Source organism: Accipiter gentilis, chromosome 36 (assembly GCF_929443795.1).
Source record: "Accipiter gentilis chromosome 36, bAccGen1.1, whole genome shotgun sequence".
In the NCBI taxonomy this organism is placed as follows: Eukaryota; Metazoa; Chordata; class Aves; order Accipitriformes; family Accipitridae; genus Astur; species Astur gentilis.
In genome coordinates this window covers 149,122-169,557 of record NC_064915.1, presented here as the reverse complement: position 1 = coordinate 169,557, position 20,436 = coordinate 149,122, and the positions used below count along the sequence as shown (strand labels likewise).

Below are 20,436 nucleotides of genomic sequence, written 5' to 3'. Positions count from 1 at the left end.
AGATTCAGGCATTATGCACTCTTAAGCAAGCAGGCTGTTTTATTCATTACAGTAAGGCAGTAAATAAAGAGAAACTTAAATGATTTCTAACAAGTTCATTAAAATGGCACATGCAAATGACTACTGTATTCTCACTGATTCAGGCAAGAAAGAAGCCTTTTTAATTCCAAACTGGAATCATTCCCTGGGGACTGTAAACAGCAAACCACCAGCTCAATATTCATGCAAACTCTTCCAAAAACCTAATCGTGCACAATTCTGTTTCAGGCAGACTTTAATTCCTTACCTGAATAGCAAGATCCAAAGTATACACTTTAAATTCACAATGGATTATGGAAGTAAGGAACCTTTGGCTTGTATCGCCTGAACACACACACTTTCCTTTTCCATATCTATAGAGGGGATAGAATTCACTAAAGCTTCCAAGTATTGAAAACCGAACTTTCACCATGAGCAATATTTTGCCCTTGGGTGCAAGATTCCAGCCGTTACCAACACACCTAGATCCAAAGTACAGCAAGAGGATTATGATGTTTCAAATCCTTTGCAAGTCATTTTCTAGTATGGCTTTCAGACAATTAAATAAAACTGAGAAAACAGTGTGAATGGGAGGTAGATAAACCAAAATGGGGTGTTGCATGAGCCCATTTTACCCACTAGGATGATTTGAAGTTAGAAGAATGAATATACAAGACAGAGACCAGGTAGGAAACCACAGAAATTTTAAAACTGGGCAATTTAGAACTTTAAAGTGCAAGACCTTCTCATTCAATTACACCAGCTTGCTTTATGTGCTAGAGAGAGGGGAAGCTTAAGATCTGCTGTGAGCAGGAAAATAACTTGATTTACAAGACTCAGACCCTTCACAGAGGAAAAGACTAATGAACATCTAAATGGGGCTCAATTCCACTTCACGTAAAGGTGGGATGTATCCTGCATACAAAAGTGTTGTAGGCATGAGGCCATACCTAGAGTTAAAACTCTGGGTTTTTTTATGGCCCCCAGGCAGGATCAATCATGTTGCAGAGCTGCCTGTCCCGAGGGAGAATAACCATTCAGCTGAGACCCGAAATGTCGTCTTCAAACAGCCAAGCTCACAGCAGCTTAATTGCACCCAGGAAATCCAGGACTGGGATTCCTTTAATCAAATATGGTAGTTTATGACACCGTGAGATGAATCATAACTCAAACTCCACTGTCTTTCACAGTCTACGGGAAATAAATGCTTGTTTCACGTGAAGATTATCTCTGAAAATGCAGGCACCTCTCTCCACAGACATGGTATTCAGGCATCCTGATAAATTAATGGAAAGCTAACCTTGACACATGGAGGTGGGCTCCCATTATCAAGCTTCTGACCAAAACCTGCAGTTTTTTGTGATTATTGCTTTGTCCCTCACACACTACATCCTCAAAAATATACCAGCAATGTTTTTAAAGTTACACGTACCCCACCTTTATGCAACAGAGAGATGGAAACTTAGAAAGAGATATTGCTTTCACTGGCTGTACTGTAAAAAAAAAGCTGTAAATGGCAACTTTTTTTCCTAAAGAGTAGCTCCTTTCCTGTGGAAAAGAAAGCACTGTCTTAACTGCCTCATTAACTTGAAGGGTTTGGTTATTTTCTAATTATGCTCCAGTATGCCGTTGCAGTTGTCTTACAAAACTAGCCAGCTCATATTTTCAGAAGCACTGCTAGATTAGGCTCATATTAGATGATACCAAAACAGCACTTTGTTACCTATCTCAGATAGCTTCTGATAAGTAACAATAAAATCTTCTCAGAAGTGACATGTTAGTTAGGCAGAAAAGACCTGCTGTCAATACTGACACTATGGTGATCTCAGGCAACCCTTCCTCCACCTGCATCCCTAACAAAGTTAATTCATGCTTTCTATGTGCCCATTTTCTAGATGGGCTCATCACTCATGAGGCTGCAAGATGGACCTGCAGAATTCTCCTCGTCAACCATGACTCCATCTAGGAAATGTCAAGATTCACATGAGAAAACATCACATTTTGCATTCTTGATGTCATCATAGGCTCCATCACTCAGCAGGTTCATTTTTGAGCAATCTCCTCTGTGCTTTCTTCAGTTTTGTCTCTGGAGAGACCATCTTGCAAAAATGTTTCATGCTCCTTCAGAAGTCTCCTTTCCTATGTGACTGTAGGATTTAACACAAATGCACTAGTCCCAGATGTCATGGTGTAAAAATAAAAGAAATTTTTTCTTTAGTTATCTTGGAGGGAGTTTGAGCTTAGGTCCAACTGAGTGTTCAGCAGAACTCAGCCTTGAGTGATGGGGACACTCTTTCTCTTTGTATCAAATGTGCCAGTGGAGGTTCCTAGGAGTTATTTTATTCTATTTTATTTTATTTTATTTTCCCAGACAGCATTTCAGCTAGTTTAAGAACTCCAGCTATGCAGTTACTACAGGGAAATAGATTGTGACTGTAGCCCTACTACAGAGGTTAATTCCCTTGGAATAGCACAAATACTTGACTTTCCCTAGACAAATAAGCAACTGTTTTCATAGCCCTTACAGAAACTTCGCAGCCCTGAGAAAATCCACTGCTCAATCAAATTCAGATCAAATTGATCAAATTAGCCTCAAGAGTTAGAAGTATAGAATCACAGAATCATAGAATGGTTTGGCATGGAAGGGGCCTTAAAGATCACCCAGTTCCAACCCCCCTGCCATGGGCAGGACACCTTCCACTAGACCAGGCTGGTCCAAGCCCCATCCAACCTGGCCTTGAACACTGCCAGGGAGGAGGCATCCACAACTTCTCTGGGCAACCGCCTTCCAGTGCCTCACCACCCTCATAGTGAAGATTTGCTTCCTTATATCTAATCTAAATCTACCCTCTTTCAGTTTAAAGCCATTACCCCTTGCCCTATCACTACATGCCCTTGTAAAAAGTCCCTCTCTGGGTTTCTTGTAGGCGTCCTTTAGGTACTGGAACGCTGCTAGAAGGTCTCCCCAGAGCCTTGTCTTCTCCAGGCTGAACAACCCGAACTCTCTCAACATGTCTTCATAGGAGAGGTTCTCCATCCCTCTGATCATCTTCGTGGCCCTCCTCTGGACTCACTCCTACAGGTCCATGTCCTTCTTATGTTGGGGGCCCCAGAGCTGGATGCTGTACTCCAGGTGGGGTCTCACAAGAGTGGAGTAGAGGGGCAGAATCACCTCCCTTGACCTACTGGTCAGGCTTCTTTTGAGGCAGCCCAGGATATGGTTGGCTTTCTGGGCTGCAGACATATATTGCCGGGTGACGTGGAGCTTCTCGTCAACCAACACCCCCACGTCCTTCTCCGCAGGCCCGCTCTCAATCCACTCATTCCAGCCTGTATTTGTTTTTGGGATTGCCCTGACCCATCTGCAGGACCTTGCACTTGGCCTTGTTGACGTTCGTGAAGTTTGCACGGGCCCACCTCTCAAGCCTGTCAGGGTCCCTCTGGATGGCATCCCTTCCCTCCACACAGCTTGGTGTCATCGTCAAACTTGCTAAGGGGGGGCACTCAATCCCACTGTCCATATCGCCAACAAAGATGTTAAAGAGCACCAGTCCCAGTACCTACCCCTGGGGAACACAACTCATATGAAAGAGATGGGTACAGTTTTTCTTTGTAGTCTTTGTTTCCACAATCATGCCTTTGTTTCAAGAAATAAAAAAAAATCTGGCAAAACACCTAATCAGTAGGTTTTGAATTTCCATGACAAAAAGAATGAAAACAGGACAAAAGATGCCCCCCCTCACCCCCCCAAAAAAAAACCCAAAAAACCGAAAAAACCCCACCACAAACCAAAACAAATCCAAACCCCCAAAACAACAAAAAAAATCCCAAAGCAAAACATAGCATTATACTGCCACACACAAAAGCTCTGGGACATCCCTTTTTCAAGGATCTTCAGTGCAATCTGGATATAGAAGGAGAGACAGCAATCTCCTGAGAGCACTAAATGCTTCTTCACAGGATGGCCAGGAGTCAGAAAAACTGAAGGATAAAAATGAGAGGGAAGTTGACTGAAATTGTTTCTGATCTTCAACAGGACATAAAAAGAACAATATGGGGAAAAAATTGCAACACTACCAAGATCCAGATATATTTGCAAACAGAGGGAAACACCTGAGCATGCGATAGAAAAGTACCCTGCTAAGTTATCCATGACATACTTGTAAGTCTTCCTGCAGTGATTTCTGGTTAAATGCTGGTTGACCAGAGAATGATTTTGCACAGGAGGATGAGGAGGAACATCCCTACCTTTTTCCAGCTAGGAGTATAGAGAAATTGGGAAGCAAGAAGCTATTTTGGCCTTGCAACATGAATCTTGACAGCTACCTTTTCCCCAGTCATACTGTCCAATCCTCTCTAGCTCTATTGGATGTGGAAAATGCAATCACAATCTCCAGTGGTAATAAAGATATGAGGACAAAGGTTCACCACAACCATTTCCCATAAAGAAGTCTTAAGGTTCTTACTGTTCAGGTAAGAAATAATACTTTTGCTAAATCCAAGAAGAAAACCCATTGCATTTACTTGAATTAACAGGGATGGATTTAATCGGTTACACTGACAGGAATGAACCTGCCTGCTGTAGATGCATTTTCAGATGGGAATACCTTTCTCTGACAGCACTTGATTTTATCTGTGATTAGAGATGTGAGAAAAAGCACAGAAAATCAGAGGAAATCAGGAGCTCTTATATCTATAATAAAGTTGTGTTGTGCCCTTTCAGCTCACTAGTCAGTTTGAGTTACATACCTTTGCTGTGAGTATGGATTAGTTCAGCAGTGAGTTGAAAGCAAAGATCTTGGGAGGAAGTTGGAGGAGTCATATTTGTTAAATCACAAGTTTCTCTTTAAAATGCTGGTGTAAGTCAACAGAGAGATCAGTATAGTAACATTGCTCCTGGGACTTTATCCATGAAGTTGTTTGCAGCTTTTTACTATACAAAAGGCAGGAGGAAAAAAAAGAAAAGAAAAGAAAAAAAGACTAGTCTGCTAATATCAAAAGACAAGATGAAATTATTTAAACTCTTCACTGAAAGGAAAAAAGAATGCCAGTGAACATAATAAAGATTTTCTGGAAGACAAAGGTAAATATAGAGGAGGCAAAGGCTATATTTCTTTTGCACCATTTACGTAGTTAAACTTGACAGGGAGATGAGGAAGGAAAAGATGTCTTGCAATCCTCTTTGCCTTTGACAGCATCAAACCCATTATCTGTAAGTTCATTCTTATTTTTCCCTATCATTCTATCTCTGCAATTACGCTTGCTATTTTGCATTGAACATTTGAAGAGACTGAAGGAGTCATACGGGAATTTCAGCTGGAAGCTTTGCTTTTGGTCCTGTGGATGATTAGGAAGCCTGGATATTGATGGGTTCCCCCTTTTGGTGGCTGACAGCTATTCACATACTCACCTTTCAACACAGATCATGCCTCATTACAGGTAAAGATAGTTCCATTTTGAATATATTTTAATAAAACAGGTTATTTCTGCCTAGGTTCATAGAAATGTAGAAGTCAAAAATAATGAGTACACATCTTTTTTCTTTTTAACTTAGATGACATAAAACATCAAGTTAAAACACCAGATAAGACCCTGGTGCTGTCTGATATGTGTTAAGGTACCTGGGACATCTGCATAGGCTGGAAGATATGCTAGGGCTGCCGGACACCTATAACCCTCTAGACTGGTGAATGGAGGGCAGCTGGGAAGCTCCAAGGTAACTCAGCCCTAGACACCTAGGTGTAGCCAACTGAACTGTGCCCAAGGTTTTGGATTTGGCTCGTGGATTTAGCTGCTTACGTTTAGCTTCCTAGAGGCAGGTGTCTGCATGCAAGCTCAGCATCTAGGGTAAGACTCAGAGGCTCATGCATTGGCATCTACTGGTATTTCAGATGCTGTAGGGTCTTCTTGCTTCTTGATGTTCCAATATAGAACAGACCGGTATACCATGTAGCCTGTGTCACATTTGCCAATCCTGTGCCTATAGTATCTCAGGGCATCAAAGATGGATGTTGAAGGAACTCTGTCCTACCCAATGAAAAGACTCACTGCCTGCTGTAGAATGAACTGAACAGATTATTGGCTAGATCTCCGTTGACTGTAGCAGGAATGTAGTCAATTCAACAGTCGTTAACTGGAAGTGGCAGGTCAGTGGCATGTCTCTCTCTGTTTATTCAAAGGTGGAAGTTTTGTTTTTAGTCCTCTTGATGATTAGGAAGCCTGGACATCTGTTTTTAGGTTCCCAGTTTTGGACCTGAATCCCGCTCCCTGTGAGTTATTCAGTGCCTAACCACAGACGCCTGGTGCAATTCTAAATGCTTTAGTGTATCTGAGATTTCCTGTTAAATGGAGCTGGCAGATGTGATGGAAGATCAGCACAGACTGGGGCTCTTGGGGCTTGATCAGATGCAATCCCTTACAGCATATGAAGAGACATTATATTTAATATTAACTATTTCCTACATGTTTCATGGTAGATTTTTTAACTTGCTGTGGAATAAAGTCTAGTTGCTGTGACATGACTTCTTTGCAAGTGCATGTTGGTTGCTATTTATTTCGTTATTCCCAAGAGCCTTCTTTCCATTCTGGTATCCTCCTTGGAACTGAAACGAGAATGACCGCTATAAAATGTCCTGGTTTTCCCTTTTACTCCCTTTCAAAGATATACATTGTGGGTGGGATTCATCTCGTGTATCTTTAGAAATCTGAAAGCTGCACATCTGACTTGAGTATAGCATCACCAAGGGTCCCAACACACAGCCCTTCCCCGTGACAGCAAACCCCAAGTAAGATCAACCCGGACACACTAGCCACGTTTTACCAGTGTCGTTCGTGGTTTAACGTCAGGCAGCAACTAAGCACCACGCAGCCACTCGCTCACTTGCCCCCCACCCAAGTGGGATGGGGAGAGAATCAGGAGAAAAAAAAGAGAAACGCATGGGTTGACATAAGAACAGTTTAATAGGAGAGAAAGGAAGAAAATAATAATAACAGCAATAATAAAATGAGAATAATAATAATAAAAGAATTGGAATATACAAAACAAGTGATGCACAATGGAATTGCTCACCACTTGTCATCCGATGCCCAGTTAGTTCCTGAGCAGTGATCCACCCCCCTGCCCCTGTTCCCCCCAGCTTATATACTGGGCATGACATCACATGGCATGGAATACCCCTTTGGCCAGTTTGGGTCAGCTGTCCTGTCTGTGTCCCCTCCCAACTCCTTGTGCCCCTCCAGCCTTCTTGCTGGCTGGGCAGGAGAAGCTGGAAAATCCTTGACTTTAGACGAAGCATTACTTAGCAACAACCGAAAACATCAGTGTGTTATCAACATTCTTCTCATACCTAACTCAAAAACATAGCGCCATACCAGCTACTAGAAAGAAAATTAACTCTATCCCAACCAAAACCAGGACAAAAGAAAAGATCTGGAAGAGAGAGTCATTTGCCCTTTAACAAAGGCTGGTTGATGTCTGAGGCTGCCTGTTTCTCCCCATTCATTGCAAAGGGAACCTAGGACATCTAGCTCAGATGTAGGTGACCAAACCATCATATATGTGATTCAGGTGTCAACACATAAATATCTAGTGTCCTTTCTAGGCACTGCTGTATTCTGGTCTGCTCTCCAGCTGGTCCTTCACATGAGTGCAGATCTGCTGCAGGTCGTACGCCACATCTACCAGCTCCATCGGGATGTCTTGCATACCCTAACGACATTTCAAATGATACTAGGTACCAATGTTTGGGCAATTGAATCTCACCTTTACTTTTTTGTTCAATAGGTCCTGCATCCTGTGTTTGACCTTTTATGGACTTCTCAATATTCACCCATTTTCCATGATTTCTCAACAGCCATCACTTAATGGCCACGAAATTGCTTAAGTTAGTGTTCAAAGTACTGAAAGATAAACTCCATGAGCCTCACACAAAGTGGACATTACTCATCTAAGTAATCTGCCATGTTATTTTTTTTTTAGTTTTCTTCTCAATTCCTCTCCTACTGACAGTGATATTGGTGCTATTGGTTGCCTGATGTAATGCCATGAAAAATGAGATATGGACAAACAGAAACAACTGCCATTTTATTTTTACCCAGGTCAACTTATTAGCTCTCCTCCTATTAGTTCCATCATTGGAGTCATCGGAGAAAGTGTGGTTCTGCCCTGCCATGTTGTAGCAGATAACATTCCTGAGGTATTCTCTGTCCAGTGGATATTTCATGAGCAGCCTCAAAAAATAACTGTGAGCAGATATGATGGAAAGAATAAAATGGAGAAACAAGATGAGAGATATCAAGGCAGAACAGAATTCTTCCACAGTGAATTTAGAGCTGGCAACATGTCTCTGCACTTGAAGACTGTCAGGAGCTCTGACAAAGGTTCATACACTTGTGCGGTCTCTTTCAATGACACATATCATGATGTGTTGGTTGAACTGCAAGTGGCAGGTTAGTGGCAACTCTCTCTCTTTTTATTTAAAGATGGAGCTGAACAGAAACATGTATATCCATCACTGACTGAGGGAATTATAATTTTAATATAATTTGACACATAAACTGTCTTCATGGAGGGTTGTGTTTGATTTGAGTCAGTTTTCTCTAAATTAATGGCTATAGCCAATATTTGAGGTAAGTTTTAGTCCTAGTTTGATATACCTGTATTTAGGTAACCAAACACATGCAGCTGTGTGCGACCCGAGAGTACAATCTCCCTTCATACTCAATGAAAGCCCAGTCAGAAAGTTCAGGGAACCCTGCAATTATTCAGCTGATCAATGTAAAGTTGAATTTAGATTTCTACTGTGCAATCAACCATGACTGAGCTGATTGTCCAGAGTTTCTCTGTGGTCACCATAATCAATTGGTCCCATCCCAATACCTCGCCACTTAACATTGCTGCTTGCCCACAGCAGGAGAACAAAGCAGTGGGTAGGACTTCATTGCTCCTATTTCTATTTCAGTACGTTAATAGATACCATCTTCATGGGTTTCTTCAGTTAATGTAGTTGGCTTGGAAGTGGACAGTGTTCCTCCATGCTTTCCCTGCTTACACAGGAACCAATTTTTACTCGACAGGTATTGTGGCATCTCATATTGCAGCCAGATTCTGCTGAAGATGTCCTCTTAGCTTTAAAACTCCAGATGAAGCAAAGATGTAACATCTAAGTAACACTGTAGTTTAGTCTTCAGAGAACCTGAGTATAAACAATACAATTTTTTTGAACTGTAGACCAGGTGCATACCATGTCAGTAACAGTTTTACTCGAAATCATTAGCCTGAGACACTAATACATTCTGTTTTCACGGACAGATTGCACTAGTTGTTCATAGGCTTCCTGTAATCTGTTAATCATCGCAAGGATATGGATTTTTTTATTTATTTATTTTTTTACAAAATTCTAGGAAGTTCCACTGGCAACTTCATTCCAGACTAGCCATCCCCAGCTAGGTCTGTTTGCTGTAATTTCGATTAAATTGTTCCTTATTCTCAGTCTGATAGACTCTGAATTGCTGACCATTAAGAAACTTCAGGGCCTCAGTCTCTGTCACAGTTTAAATTCAGAAAAGTCTTTCGATGTATTTCCATACAAATATACATATAAAAAAAGAAGTGTTGAATTCAAGCTAAGCCAGACAATTTCCCTTTCTCAGTACTGGTTGATATGGACAATACGTATTCTTTTTCTTAGCTAGAGGTGGTGTGCCTTCCATTTTCCTGAGGAGTCACATGAAGCAGGGCATTGGCCTCACCTGCCATGCAGTCGGATGGTTTCCTAAACCCGAGGTGATTTGGCTGGATGGCCAAGGACATGTCCGGAAGGAACTATCAACCACAAAGATGACAATGATGCCTGCAGGTCTATACAGTGTTGTAACTTCCATGAACCTAAAGCCGGGCTCTGACATGGAAGTCTCCTGCAGGATAGTCAACAATGTGCTAAATACAACGAGCGAGTCCCGAGTCCTGATCTCAGGTGGGTGAGCTCTGTAGTCACCTGCTTGTAAGATTGAAAAGACACTGTCTAAATGGGATGGGTCCAATTTTTATGTCATGAGCTGACCTGAAGATGTATTTCCAGAATCAGTGCTGGAAAAAAGTTCATGAGAACTGCAGTCTTCTTCCACGTTTATTTCTAGTTGACTGCACAGCCTTTGACAGTACCCAGTAAATCAGTTTTTCCTCTCAAAAAGCAGTCAGGTAGTATCAAGACTTTCTGTGTTCAAATTTACACAAATCTGTGTTCAAAGGCAGTCAACTTGTCAGAGCTGAATTAAAACAGATTAAGACTATAACTGTATGCACATACAAAAATTACATATTTCCTTAGCAATGGTCGAGCACTCCAAAAGCTTGCATTATCCAGAAACAGGTTACAAGGCCATTTAATAAGATGTGTGCTGATGGGTTTCATAGAGCATAGCTGAAAACAACAGTTATGGTCACAAGTGTTAAAGTGATAATTCCAACAGCTCGCAAATGTTTTTAGTCTGTGCTTTTATCTTCCTTCTTTTTAATATGTGCTTTACTGTGTGATCGTGGTGTGGATAATGTACTCTGTAGAACTTTACACATTTCTTTTTGCTAGGTATAGAGACAAGCATCAGGTAGTCTGAAACAAGCCTCATAGTGCTGGACCCCAAAAAGAACTTCAGCACCACAAAGCCAGTGTCTAGGTCTGGAATGGGAATTAAAGTGCCGTGTAAAGCTCTTGGGGAAGTCCCTTTTGGGATGGCATCACGAAATCCCAGAACATTGAGTGTGGAAGTACTTGGAAAGAGGAAACAGGAAAAAGCCAACGTGGGGAATATCTTAAGTCTTATTCTCCTTCTTGACTTACACACTATACTCAGCAGGATGAATCAGACATTCATTGAATCAAATTAAACAAGGGTGAACATGTCTCTCTTGTCCAGTGGTGGTGGTTTCTTCCATCATCTGCTCAGTTTAGTATGAAATGAAACACATCTGTGAAAAAACTGAGAGCTGGCATTGCCGCCTTTCTTGTGATTCATGAACTGTGGAAACCTGTCTACTTCTATCTGACATATCTTTCATAATTCTGAATCTGATAGCCAGAGAAAGAGTGTCCCTGGATTAGTCCTGTTGGGGAGGGCTAGATCTCTTCTTCAGCAACTTTACTAGGAAACTTCAAGTAAAATACAAATTCACCATCTCCTCAGAATTATCGACTGTATCCTAAGATATAACTGTCATTATGTTTTAATCAGTAATAGAATATAACTCCCTTTGGTCATTTTTACAGATATTTTCTTTCCCTCCATTTCAAAATGGCTGATTATCTTCCTCGTAATTTTATGTCTCAGCATGGTCCTAATTTCCACTGTATTTTCTAAGCTGAGAAGTAAGTATTTCTTTGTATGTTCTTTCAGTCAACATATAGAAATATCAAAACAGTTCATATTGAAATCCATGACTGTAACAAAAGCTAACAAGCAAAATCACCAGTGATTGTTTAATGACCAAATTCAGGAAATGGAACAAAAAAGGGGTGGGAAAGTACATGGTCTGAACAAGGAGGAAGGCAAATTGCATGTGCTTACCTCAGATGGCTTTAAGTCTGACAAGAGGAGCTCTGTGACCTAAACTACGCATGTAGTTCCCTTCCTATAGTTATTGAGGAGATAACTCCATAGCGTTGTCAATAACACCAGAACCTAAATGACAAATCAGAGAGCTGATTTCTGTCAGTATTACTCTACAAAACCATGCAAAAAAGGGTGTTTTGCTCTTTTTTTAACCAGGTAACCACAAGAAAACAGTTAGATCGGGTAAGTAATGAGCAAGATGAATGTGAAGATTATGACAATTTGTAAGTTGGAAGGTTTATTTGTACAAAATTACAGAACTAAGTAGCAGTTCCAGTTGCATCCAAATGTTTTGTAGGTTTTAATTTTACTTTTGCACAGCACAATGTAATAAGTTCCTGTATGAGTTTTTTTTCTTTTGTGTCTTATAAACAGAATCTGTTTCCTTCTTTCATTAAGCTCTAGTCATTATTATATGCTGACTGACATACTCTACCATGTCGTACATATTCAAGGTTTGTTTGCAATTGTTCAAGAGTTAATTAATTGATCAGAAGCATTCTTTGGATTCCTTAGACTAGGAAGAACTAAATGAATTAACCAAACAGTCAAGAGCAGTTCAAGGATCCTACCAGAACAGGCCATCTCAAGACTCTGAGAGCAGCTTACTCTTTGAATACATCTCTTTGGTACTCACCACCTATGTCTGTACTTGAAAATAAAATGGACCAGTTGTCATAGAATCATAGGATGGTTTGAGTTGGAAGGGACCTTTAAAGATCATCTACTCCAACACCACTGCAGTGGGGTGGGGGGACATGGCATAGCTCATGTGGATTTTGCTGAACTTTCCTGCTCACCAGGACAGCGTATTTACAGTTAAAACCATCTATTGGTAATGGCCCTCAGCTCATGTTGTCACCCAGATGCTTACCTGCTTATTGTTTGGGAGAGTACTAATTGACCCATGCCATAACCATAGCAGGGACAAATGAATTGCATGAATAATTTTATTCTGAGGCACATCTGGTTCTGTTCCCTGACCAGGTTTGGCAGTTGAGGATACACATATCCATGGGACCAGAAGGGATTTATGCCTGGACTATGAGCCTCAGTCAGGCTATGGTTGGGCAAGACTCAGCTAGGAAGGACTGGGTGTCTCGGAATGCTACCTCATTTTTTGTGAACTCCATTAGAGATGAGACATGTCTTGGTATAAAAAAAATAAGAATTCTTTGGACTAACAAGAAGCCTTGGGAAATTTATTAAGTTAAATTAAATTAAAATTTTAACCCTACTTATTTCTGTTTGTACATAAAGTACACTGTTGTATGACAAGGAAAGTTTACAAGAATAATTAACATTATGATTAATTTTCTTTATTTTTTCAGTGAAAGTGAAGATGGAGATGGAAGAAGGTAAAAGTCCTTTGAATTTGAAATGATGCTAAGATGTTCAGAGATCTCAAAGATGTAAATTCAGGGAAACAAGATTCGAATGTTGATTATCAGTATAGTAATTGCGGGAGTGGCAGCCCTTTTCAATATTAAGGAAACAGTGACAATGACACATCATATCCCACGCAAGGTCTATTCTCTAGTGAAGATTGCAGATGTTTACAAGGAAGTAACATGGGCCAGCAGTGATCTTTTTGAAAACTCAAACCAAATCCCTGCTGTTGGATGGAAAGCTCTTAGCAAGCTTCTAGCACTCCTTCTCTTTCTGGTGACTACTGTTCTGCCTTTTTCAAGATTATTCAGACCTATCTTTCATCAGCTATGAACTTTATTCATGGTCCCCTGGAGCATTTGTCATGTTCTTGGTCATCCCATTTTTTCCTAGGTGCCACCCTGGAAGGAAGCAGTTACCTCATTGATCTTTGTATCTGACAGATACAATTTGAACTAACAGAGCTTCTATGGGAGACCCTAGGTCTTTTAGAGACACCTACATGGCACTTGAGATACTCCAGGGCATCTCAAATGCACTAGGTGCCTATGCATCTGAATAGCTCTCTTAAATGTAGTTAGTTAAGGCATGTTTTAAACAGACTTTGAAAGAAGACCTCTACCAGCAATACATATAAGTCTTGTTCCCACCCTGCTTAATGAGTTTTTAAATAACTTAATGAGTTTTCTAAATATAATAAAGTTGAAATAGTGTGATACATTCATGCATTAAATTGTTGACTTGGATTTACTCAAAGCAGCTGACAGTGTAATCCAAGGATACACTTGCTATATGGTTATGCAATTTGTGTATCGGTGTTGAGTGCATTAAGCCACTCTATCAAAGAGCTAATACAGATATCTGTGTACTTTCTTTTCTAGAAAAAAACCGACTGAAGTCTATGTTAGGTAAGGTGCTCTTCTTGTTCATTGTGTTTAATTGTCTTTGTGTTAAAGTTATGCCCACTTTGGGGTTTTTTTCTGGGTTGGTTTGTTTGTTTGTTCTGGGTTTGATGGCACTATTTAATGTGGTTAAGCATTTAAAATGAAATGCAAGGCTCAGCTGAATCAATGTGAAAAACTCCAGGCACAGTCCGAGATATTTATTTTTTTTTTTTCTTCCAGAAAAGAAAGGCTTTAAGTATTGTAGAATTTGTGTGTGAATGCTTAGCTGTAAAATGAACTAACAGAAAGCGTGTTGGAATGATGTGTTTCCCACAGAAGTGACTCAAGTTTAAGGCTTTACAGAATGCAATGTGAAAGTCCACTAAGTAACATTTAACTTCCAGTATATATCCAATAAGTACTCCATTAATATTCTTTCTTTTATTCTACGTGCTGAATTTTCAGAAGGAGAGAAAACCAAAAACCAAGCAGGTAAATCTCGTTTTCTTAAAATATTCATTGAGAATAGATGCTGTCCAGCCTCAGTGAAAATAAGCTACTATGTTTAATTAGCTTACTTTTCTTTAAAATGACTTCTCAGTAATGTTATTTGCCATGTTAATTACCTGGCAAAAAGTTCAATGATATTTACTTCACACATGTGCAGGATGCAGTGTGCCTTAGACCCTGATTACGGTCCACTTACACATCTCAGGACTAGGCATTAGGTTTCTTCTCTCCCTTGTGGTTTCATAGAATCATTAAGATCAGTGAGTCCAACTGTTAACCTAACACTACCAAGTCCACCACTAAACCATGTCTCTAAGCAGCATATTTCACCTGGACACAACTGCAAATTTCACAGAACCAAAACTCTCAGTTCAGCTTTCTCATTCTCTCCTTCCCCTCTTCTCACATTACTAAGAAAAAACTGTAACTGCTTTTATCCTGCAAATTTAATGACAGAAATCTCCCACACTGCTCCCATAAGGAACAACTGGTGATGTAGTTCTTAATATCTCTCTCACAAATGTTTTTTCGTTTTTGCCTTGAGTTTCTACATCACTCATTTATGCTATTCCTTTTCAGCAAAGAGCAAACTCAAAAAACGCTTTGGTAAGAAAACACATTTTATGTAAATATGACAATCTTGTCAAGTTTAGAAACAGTACGACAAATCTTCAGGTTAGCATGTCTATGTTATCCCTGGATTTGAAGCCAAGTAATATAATCAAAGATCAGATCAACCTATGGAGAGGAATAGTCTCCTAATGCATGCTTGGGGGTTGTCCTATTTGGAAAAACTGGAACAAAAAACCAAAAAGCAAACAAATGTTACTGACTGGAATATCTATATCTTTCCTTTTCAGGTCAACTGAAAGCAGAGCTGGGTAAGTGGGTTAGAAATACTAGTGATTATACAAAACGCTAGTATTGGTGGCTTAAGAGAAGAAAGGCCAAAACAGATGCAGAATCACAGCAATGACAAAAATCGCACATTAGTAGTCCTCTCAGTCTGAGAAGTATCTAACTGCACTACTAAAATATAATACAGTAATGTCCATTTTCTTTCTCTAGATTTCTGGGAAGCCCGGAGCCACGCAGGTAAGCTGGCAGGAGGAAGGGTGAGAAAATGCAGTGGCCAATGTGTCCAAGTCACGTTGAAATGACAATGCCATGATGCTGGAGATAGACGGACTAGCTGGAGTCACAGGAATATGCCCGGCTCGGTTAACAGGCTAATTAATGAAGCTGGGATGTGGCTGTTGGGAAGACTGAGAAGAGGAGCTGCTGAAAGGCGTCGAGGTCTGGGGTGGGATGTGGACACAAATCTGGAGAGGATGGATGATCGTGTGGAAAAGAGATTTGTGGTGGAGTGTGTGGACTTGTGCCCCAAAAAGGACACGGCTGTGACAGCTCTGAGGTGCCTCCCAGTTCATCAGTGATTGCATGCCCTGTTCTGGGGAATGCTTAAATTCTTTGCTGAATCGCACCAGACCCTCAAACACTTCAACACATAGCCCCATGGGGAGAGAGATCCCTGGGCCACTCCGCTCACTGGATGATTCCCGTTTTCCCCTCCAGTTCCCATTACTGTGGATCCTGACTGCCGAGTCCTGGAGCTCCAGGTGCTGGGGACTCCAGATGTGGAGAGCAATGCGTCTGAACCTGCTGGCCCAAACGCTCCCTCCACAGTCCCTGTCCTGCTGGGGAAGGAAGGGTTTGTAGCTGGGAAACACTACTGGGAGGTGGAGGTGGGCCAGCAGCACGACTGGGTGCTGGGGGTGTTGAGGGAGAAAGGGAGAGAGGAGGAGGAAGGGACCCTTCCCGGGGAGGACTTCTGGGCTCTGCACAGGTCCCAGGGGGAGATTTTCTCTAGCGAAGGAGACCACAGGATGGCGAAGCAGCAGATGGGTAATTCAGTGATCGGCGTGCTGCTGGACTTGGAGGAAGGGCAAGTGAACTTTTATGATGCAGAGCAGATGGGCGTCATGGTGAGAATGCCTCTAAGGCTTGGGAAGGAACCTGCAGAAATGTTTTACCCATTTCTATCCAAAAGGAAAGGGACGCTCACACCTCTTATCCGCCCGGTCTTAACCCCTGTCCCATTAAAGCTTCTTGAAATATGACTGTGAGATCTAATGGCTTAGGGAAAGACAGTTCAGTGGAAAGAAGAAGGGAAAAGTTACATCTCAGACACCAGGAATGTAAAATTAAAAAGAAGAAACCTGAAGCTGAAACAGGGGAAAAAAAACGAGAAAGGAAAAAAGAATCATCTAGTTGAAAGAAGATTGGGATCAGATTCAGAAAAACCTAGGCAGGAGTCTGAGTTCCCATTCCAGGTCATGAAAGTCTTATCAGTACAGCAATGGTTTCATTTGCTTAAAGATAGAATTGTAATTTAGGTGATGTCATATAGCCTGTCCTTCCTTCTCTAGGCAACATGACTCACTCCATGTTTGCTGTTTATGTTAGGTGGAATGCCATCCCTAAAGTTACGCAAGCCAACTGCTACCATTCTTGTATCAAGACATGAAATAAATGTGTTTTGAAGGCAGAGAGTGTTGTTTTGAAAACTTTCCAATTTTAAGCTCGTTGGAAAATTCAAGGTAGGAAAAAGAGTAAAAAGAGGCATTGTGTTTTCCAAGAAGGTGCTAACATTTGGCAGGGTACTGAGCATACCTTGGTTCTCTGCATCATTGTGGTGGGTTGACCCTGGCTACCAGCCAAGCCCCAGCAGAGATGTTCACTCCCTACTCCCCCAGGAAATCACTTACCAATTGCTGTCACGGGCAACAGAGATTAGACTTGGCAATTTAACTTAATTGACTGCCAGTTGGCAGAAGGATTCAATGACTGGTTTGGGAATTGGGAAATGAAAAATAGACAAACATTTCAATCACCTTTCGCCCTTTCCCAGGCTCAACTCCACTCCAGACACCTCTCCCCTCATGTTTCTATCACCAGGGGTTACACTCAGTCTCTCCAGTTGGACAACAAGCAGTGCAAGGGGTTGGAGTCATGACATAGTGGTTTCTCTTTGCCATTCCTTCCTTCTCACTCTTTTTCTGTGCTCCAGCATGGGTCCTCCATGGGCTGCAGTCCCTTCAGAGGTGTACCTGCTCCAGTGGGAGCCACAATCCCTTCGGGGGGGTGCCTGCTCACGGACCACCTCCTCCTCTTCTGACCTCCTGTGACTAAATGCCTGAAGGTCTCACCATGCATGAAAACGTTACACAAAACCTTCATAATAAATTGTACGCCAACTGATCTTAATACCATCTGCGCTTTCTTTTCATTTTATTTCATGTTTTCACGCCTGTCTTGGTTAAATTTTAGCTGCCTGAGGGGAGAGTAAAACTTCTTTTCAATCTCTGAACTATTTAGTTTGAAAAATATTCAGAGCTGTTTGCATCAAAATGGTCAGATTCCAGTTAGAAATTGTTTCGAGTTTACATGGCAAGGTTTTTTTAGCTGGAGGCGGTGAGGCTGCGGGGGTGGCCTCTGTGAGAAGAAGGTTCTGGGCTCCAGAGCAGAGACTCCCCTGCAGCCCATAGAAATTTTGGAAGAATCCACGACGGAGCAGGTATTTCCCTGCAGTCTGTGGAGACATCACATCAGAGCAGATATTCACAATGCAGTCCATGGACAACTTCATGGGGGGGGTGTCTGCTCATGCAGCACTTCCTCCTCTTCGGACCTTCTGTTGTTTCTCAGTCTTTTGTTCCCTCCTCTTTCTGGCATTTTCTGCCCTTTCACAAAGACGTTTTCACCAAGATGCCGTGAACTCCTCTGACCAGCTCAGCTTTGGTGGAGCTGGCCCAAACTGTGTCCAGCACAGGGCAGCCCTGGACCTCTTCCCATAGAAGCCCACTTCATAGGCCCCACCACCCACTACCAAAACCTGTACCTAATACCACCATATCCATGCCACCAGTTCCCCATTCCTGCAGATCCCTTTTACCCCCAGTAACGATGAACACAGGCAAAGACCCAGCCAAATGCCCATGGTGTGGTCTGAGCCTGGCACTTTCTCTTTGCTAACTGCCTTTCCCCTTCCTTTTGTAGCCCATGGACAAGAGGAGAAGGGTAAGTGGTGTCTGCTGTCTGTGGTGTTGTCCTTGGAAGGAGAGGAGCCTTCCAAGAGGGACATGCTGGTGTCCGTGGGACGAGGGTCTCTCCACGCAGCCCACGAGTGCGGTGTCCTTGGGGTCTGGAGCCTAGGTGGGCTCTGACCCCAGCAATCTCTCTTTGCTAACTGCCCTTCTGGGTGGCCTTGGCAGTTGCCTTTGTTCCGATGCCAGGTACCAGCACCCACAAGGTTTGCTTTTTGATAGCTGGTAGGGAGGGAGCCTTTGGTGGTGTCCATGGGCCTTTTTTTGAGAGGGAGCAGAAGAGCATCCATGCTTTTCAAGGGCTTCTTGTACAAATGCTTATGCTTCTCTCTTTTATTTCTCTTTGTCATTACAGGCCAACTGGTGAGAGAAAAGACTGACATCTCCTTTCTGATGCTCCTTATGAAATGCACAAACTGCCAAGATGTCCGTTGAAAACCTGCTCAGCTCTAGCAAAGTGCTCTCACCTCACTCCGTTTGGTTGGGAAACATCATGTAGTGCTGAGGAATACCTTTGTACAGGAGAGGGAATTAGGCCAAAGGATCACATGGGGTAAATCCTGGACTCCAAGACATATAGGAATGGGATTATGAAGCAGTTTTGCAATGAGGTATTGTCAAGTGTCTGGCAGACACTGGGATTTCCCCTTTCATGACAGCTGCAAGATACATCTCCAGACTGGCCTTTTTAATGGACCACTCTCTTTCCTATTAGGGACCACATCCTCCTTCCTCTCTATATTCATGGCATCTTTAGGATATTTCTGAGACACTAATCACTTGAGTGACCCACTGGCTTTTCCTCTTTGGAGGATGAGGTGGTCTTGTGATATGCTTTCTGACCTGTAGAAAAGACATGTTACTACAGAAGTGCATGTTCGTCTGCCAGCATCATAGACTTTGTATGAGTTCACTGGACCCATGCTCTCCTTGTTAAAACCACTCAATGTCTCCTTTATTCATTTTCCTACAGAATTTCTGCAGACACAACAACACAAAGGCAAGAAAAGAACCTGTGCTGAATCCCATCTTTTGGAGTCCAAATGCAGCCCTGGCAAACATATTCCTTCTTCCCAGGGAACGGTTCAGATGACTTCTTAACAGCTAGAATTGTTTCTTAATCTTTCTCTTATTCATTTGCTGCCCAAGAAACTTCACATGTCAGTGTTAGAGTTTCTGGGATTTAAAGCAGCATTATTGATTGTCAGAAGAAAAGGGTAGATTTTGGCAAGGAGAGGCTCATTTCAGAGTGTTTTTGAAGCATTCCTACTGCTGAGTATACACAGACCCAGCATATTTGTGTCGTATAGTCTCGGTCAATGGGATTTCTCCCCATACTCATGCAAGTGGATTCTGCGAGTCTGGTTTTGACCAAAGAGGAGGTGTGTGCCAAGACACGGTTCTTATCTTCTGATCACCTCTACAGCTTTGTGACAGTGAAAGCAGAGACTTGTGAAGTTGCTATTTCTCTGCAGCACAAGTGCAAGTGCACTTCCCCATATCAGGGGCCAACCCCAGTTCTGCCAAGTTCAATGCAGACACAAGTGTAAATGCTGACAGTAAAGCTACTGTGGAGCAGTCTCCCAGGGAGATTATTTTTGGTTTTTACTTGTCCCACGGCTCTGAACTGCCCTTCCCACCCTGCTGCACAACATGGGACGTCTGGAGACACATGGGACGGACTGACAGACCTCTTGGGTTGTTCCAGCTGTACCACTTTGGGGGGACATGTAGCCATTAGGTCAAACCAGTGTACCACTTCGTGGGAGGTTTGAGAGGGCTGGTGGACCTTCCTGGCTGCTCAGGTCATGAATGAACATCCTGCTCTGTTCCCATGGGTTTTTCAGAAAGTGTCCTCAGGAAGGAAGTTATGTAGCTGTGCAGTTTAACCACACCCATATGAGCTTGTATTATTGGAAGAG

General features: G+C 42.1%; 1 protein-coding gene across 1 annotated transcript; it reads left to right on the top strand.

The window, feature by feature from the left end:
• Nucleotides 1-5,384: 5,384 nt before the first annotated feature.
• LOC126034824 (butyrophilin subfamily 2 member A1-like) lies at nt 5,385-16,528 on the top strand. The gene is made up of 10 exons (XM_049792679.1): nt 5,385-5,457; nt 8,116-8,466; nt 9,708-9,992; nt 11,283-11,381; nt 11,782-11,808; nt 12,957-12,983; nt 14,988-15,014; nt 15,269-15,289; nt 15,477-15,503; nt 15,984-16,528. Exons 1-10 carry the CDS (start codon nt 5,385-5,387, stop codon nt 16,526-16,528), a joined length of 1,482 nt encoding a protein of 493 aa, XP_049648636.1.
• The last annotated feature ends 3,908 nt before the right edge of the window (nt 16,529-20,436 follow it).

Excerpts from the sequence above, each read along its gene's own strand:
- LOC126034824 (XM_049792679.1), top strand. The coding sequence starts at position 5,385 with ATGGGTTCCCCCTTTTGGTGGCTGACAGCTATTCACATACTCACCTTT. Across the intron at positions 5,458-8,115 it reads CAGATCATGCCTCATTACAG|GTCAACTTATTAGCTCTCCT; the intron begins GTAAAGATAGTT and ends ATTTTTACCCAG. Across the intron at positions 15,015-15,268 it reads CAAACTCAAAAAACGCTTTG|GTCAACTGAAAGCAGAGCTG; the intron begins GTAAGAAAACAC and ends TTTCCTTTTCAG.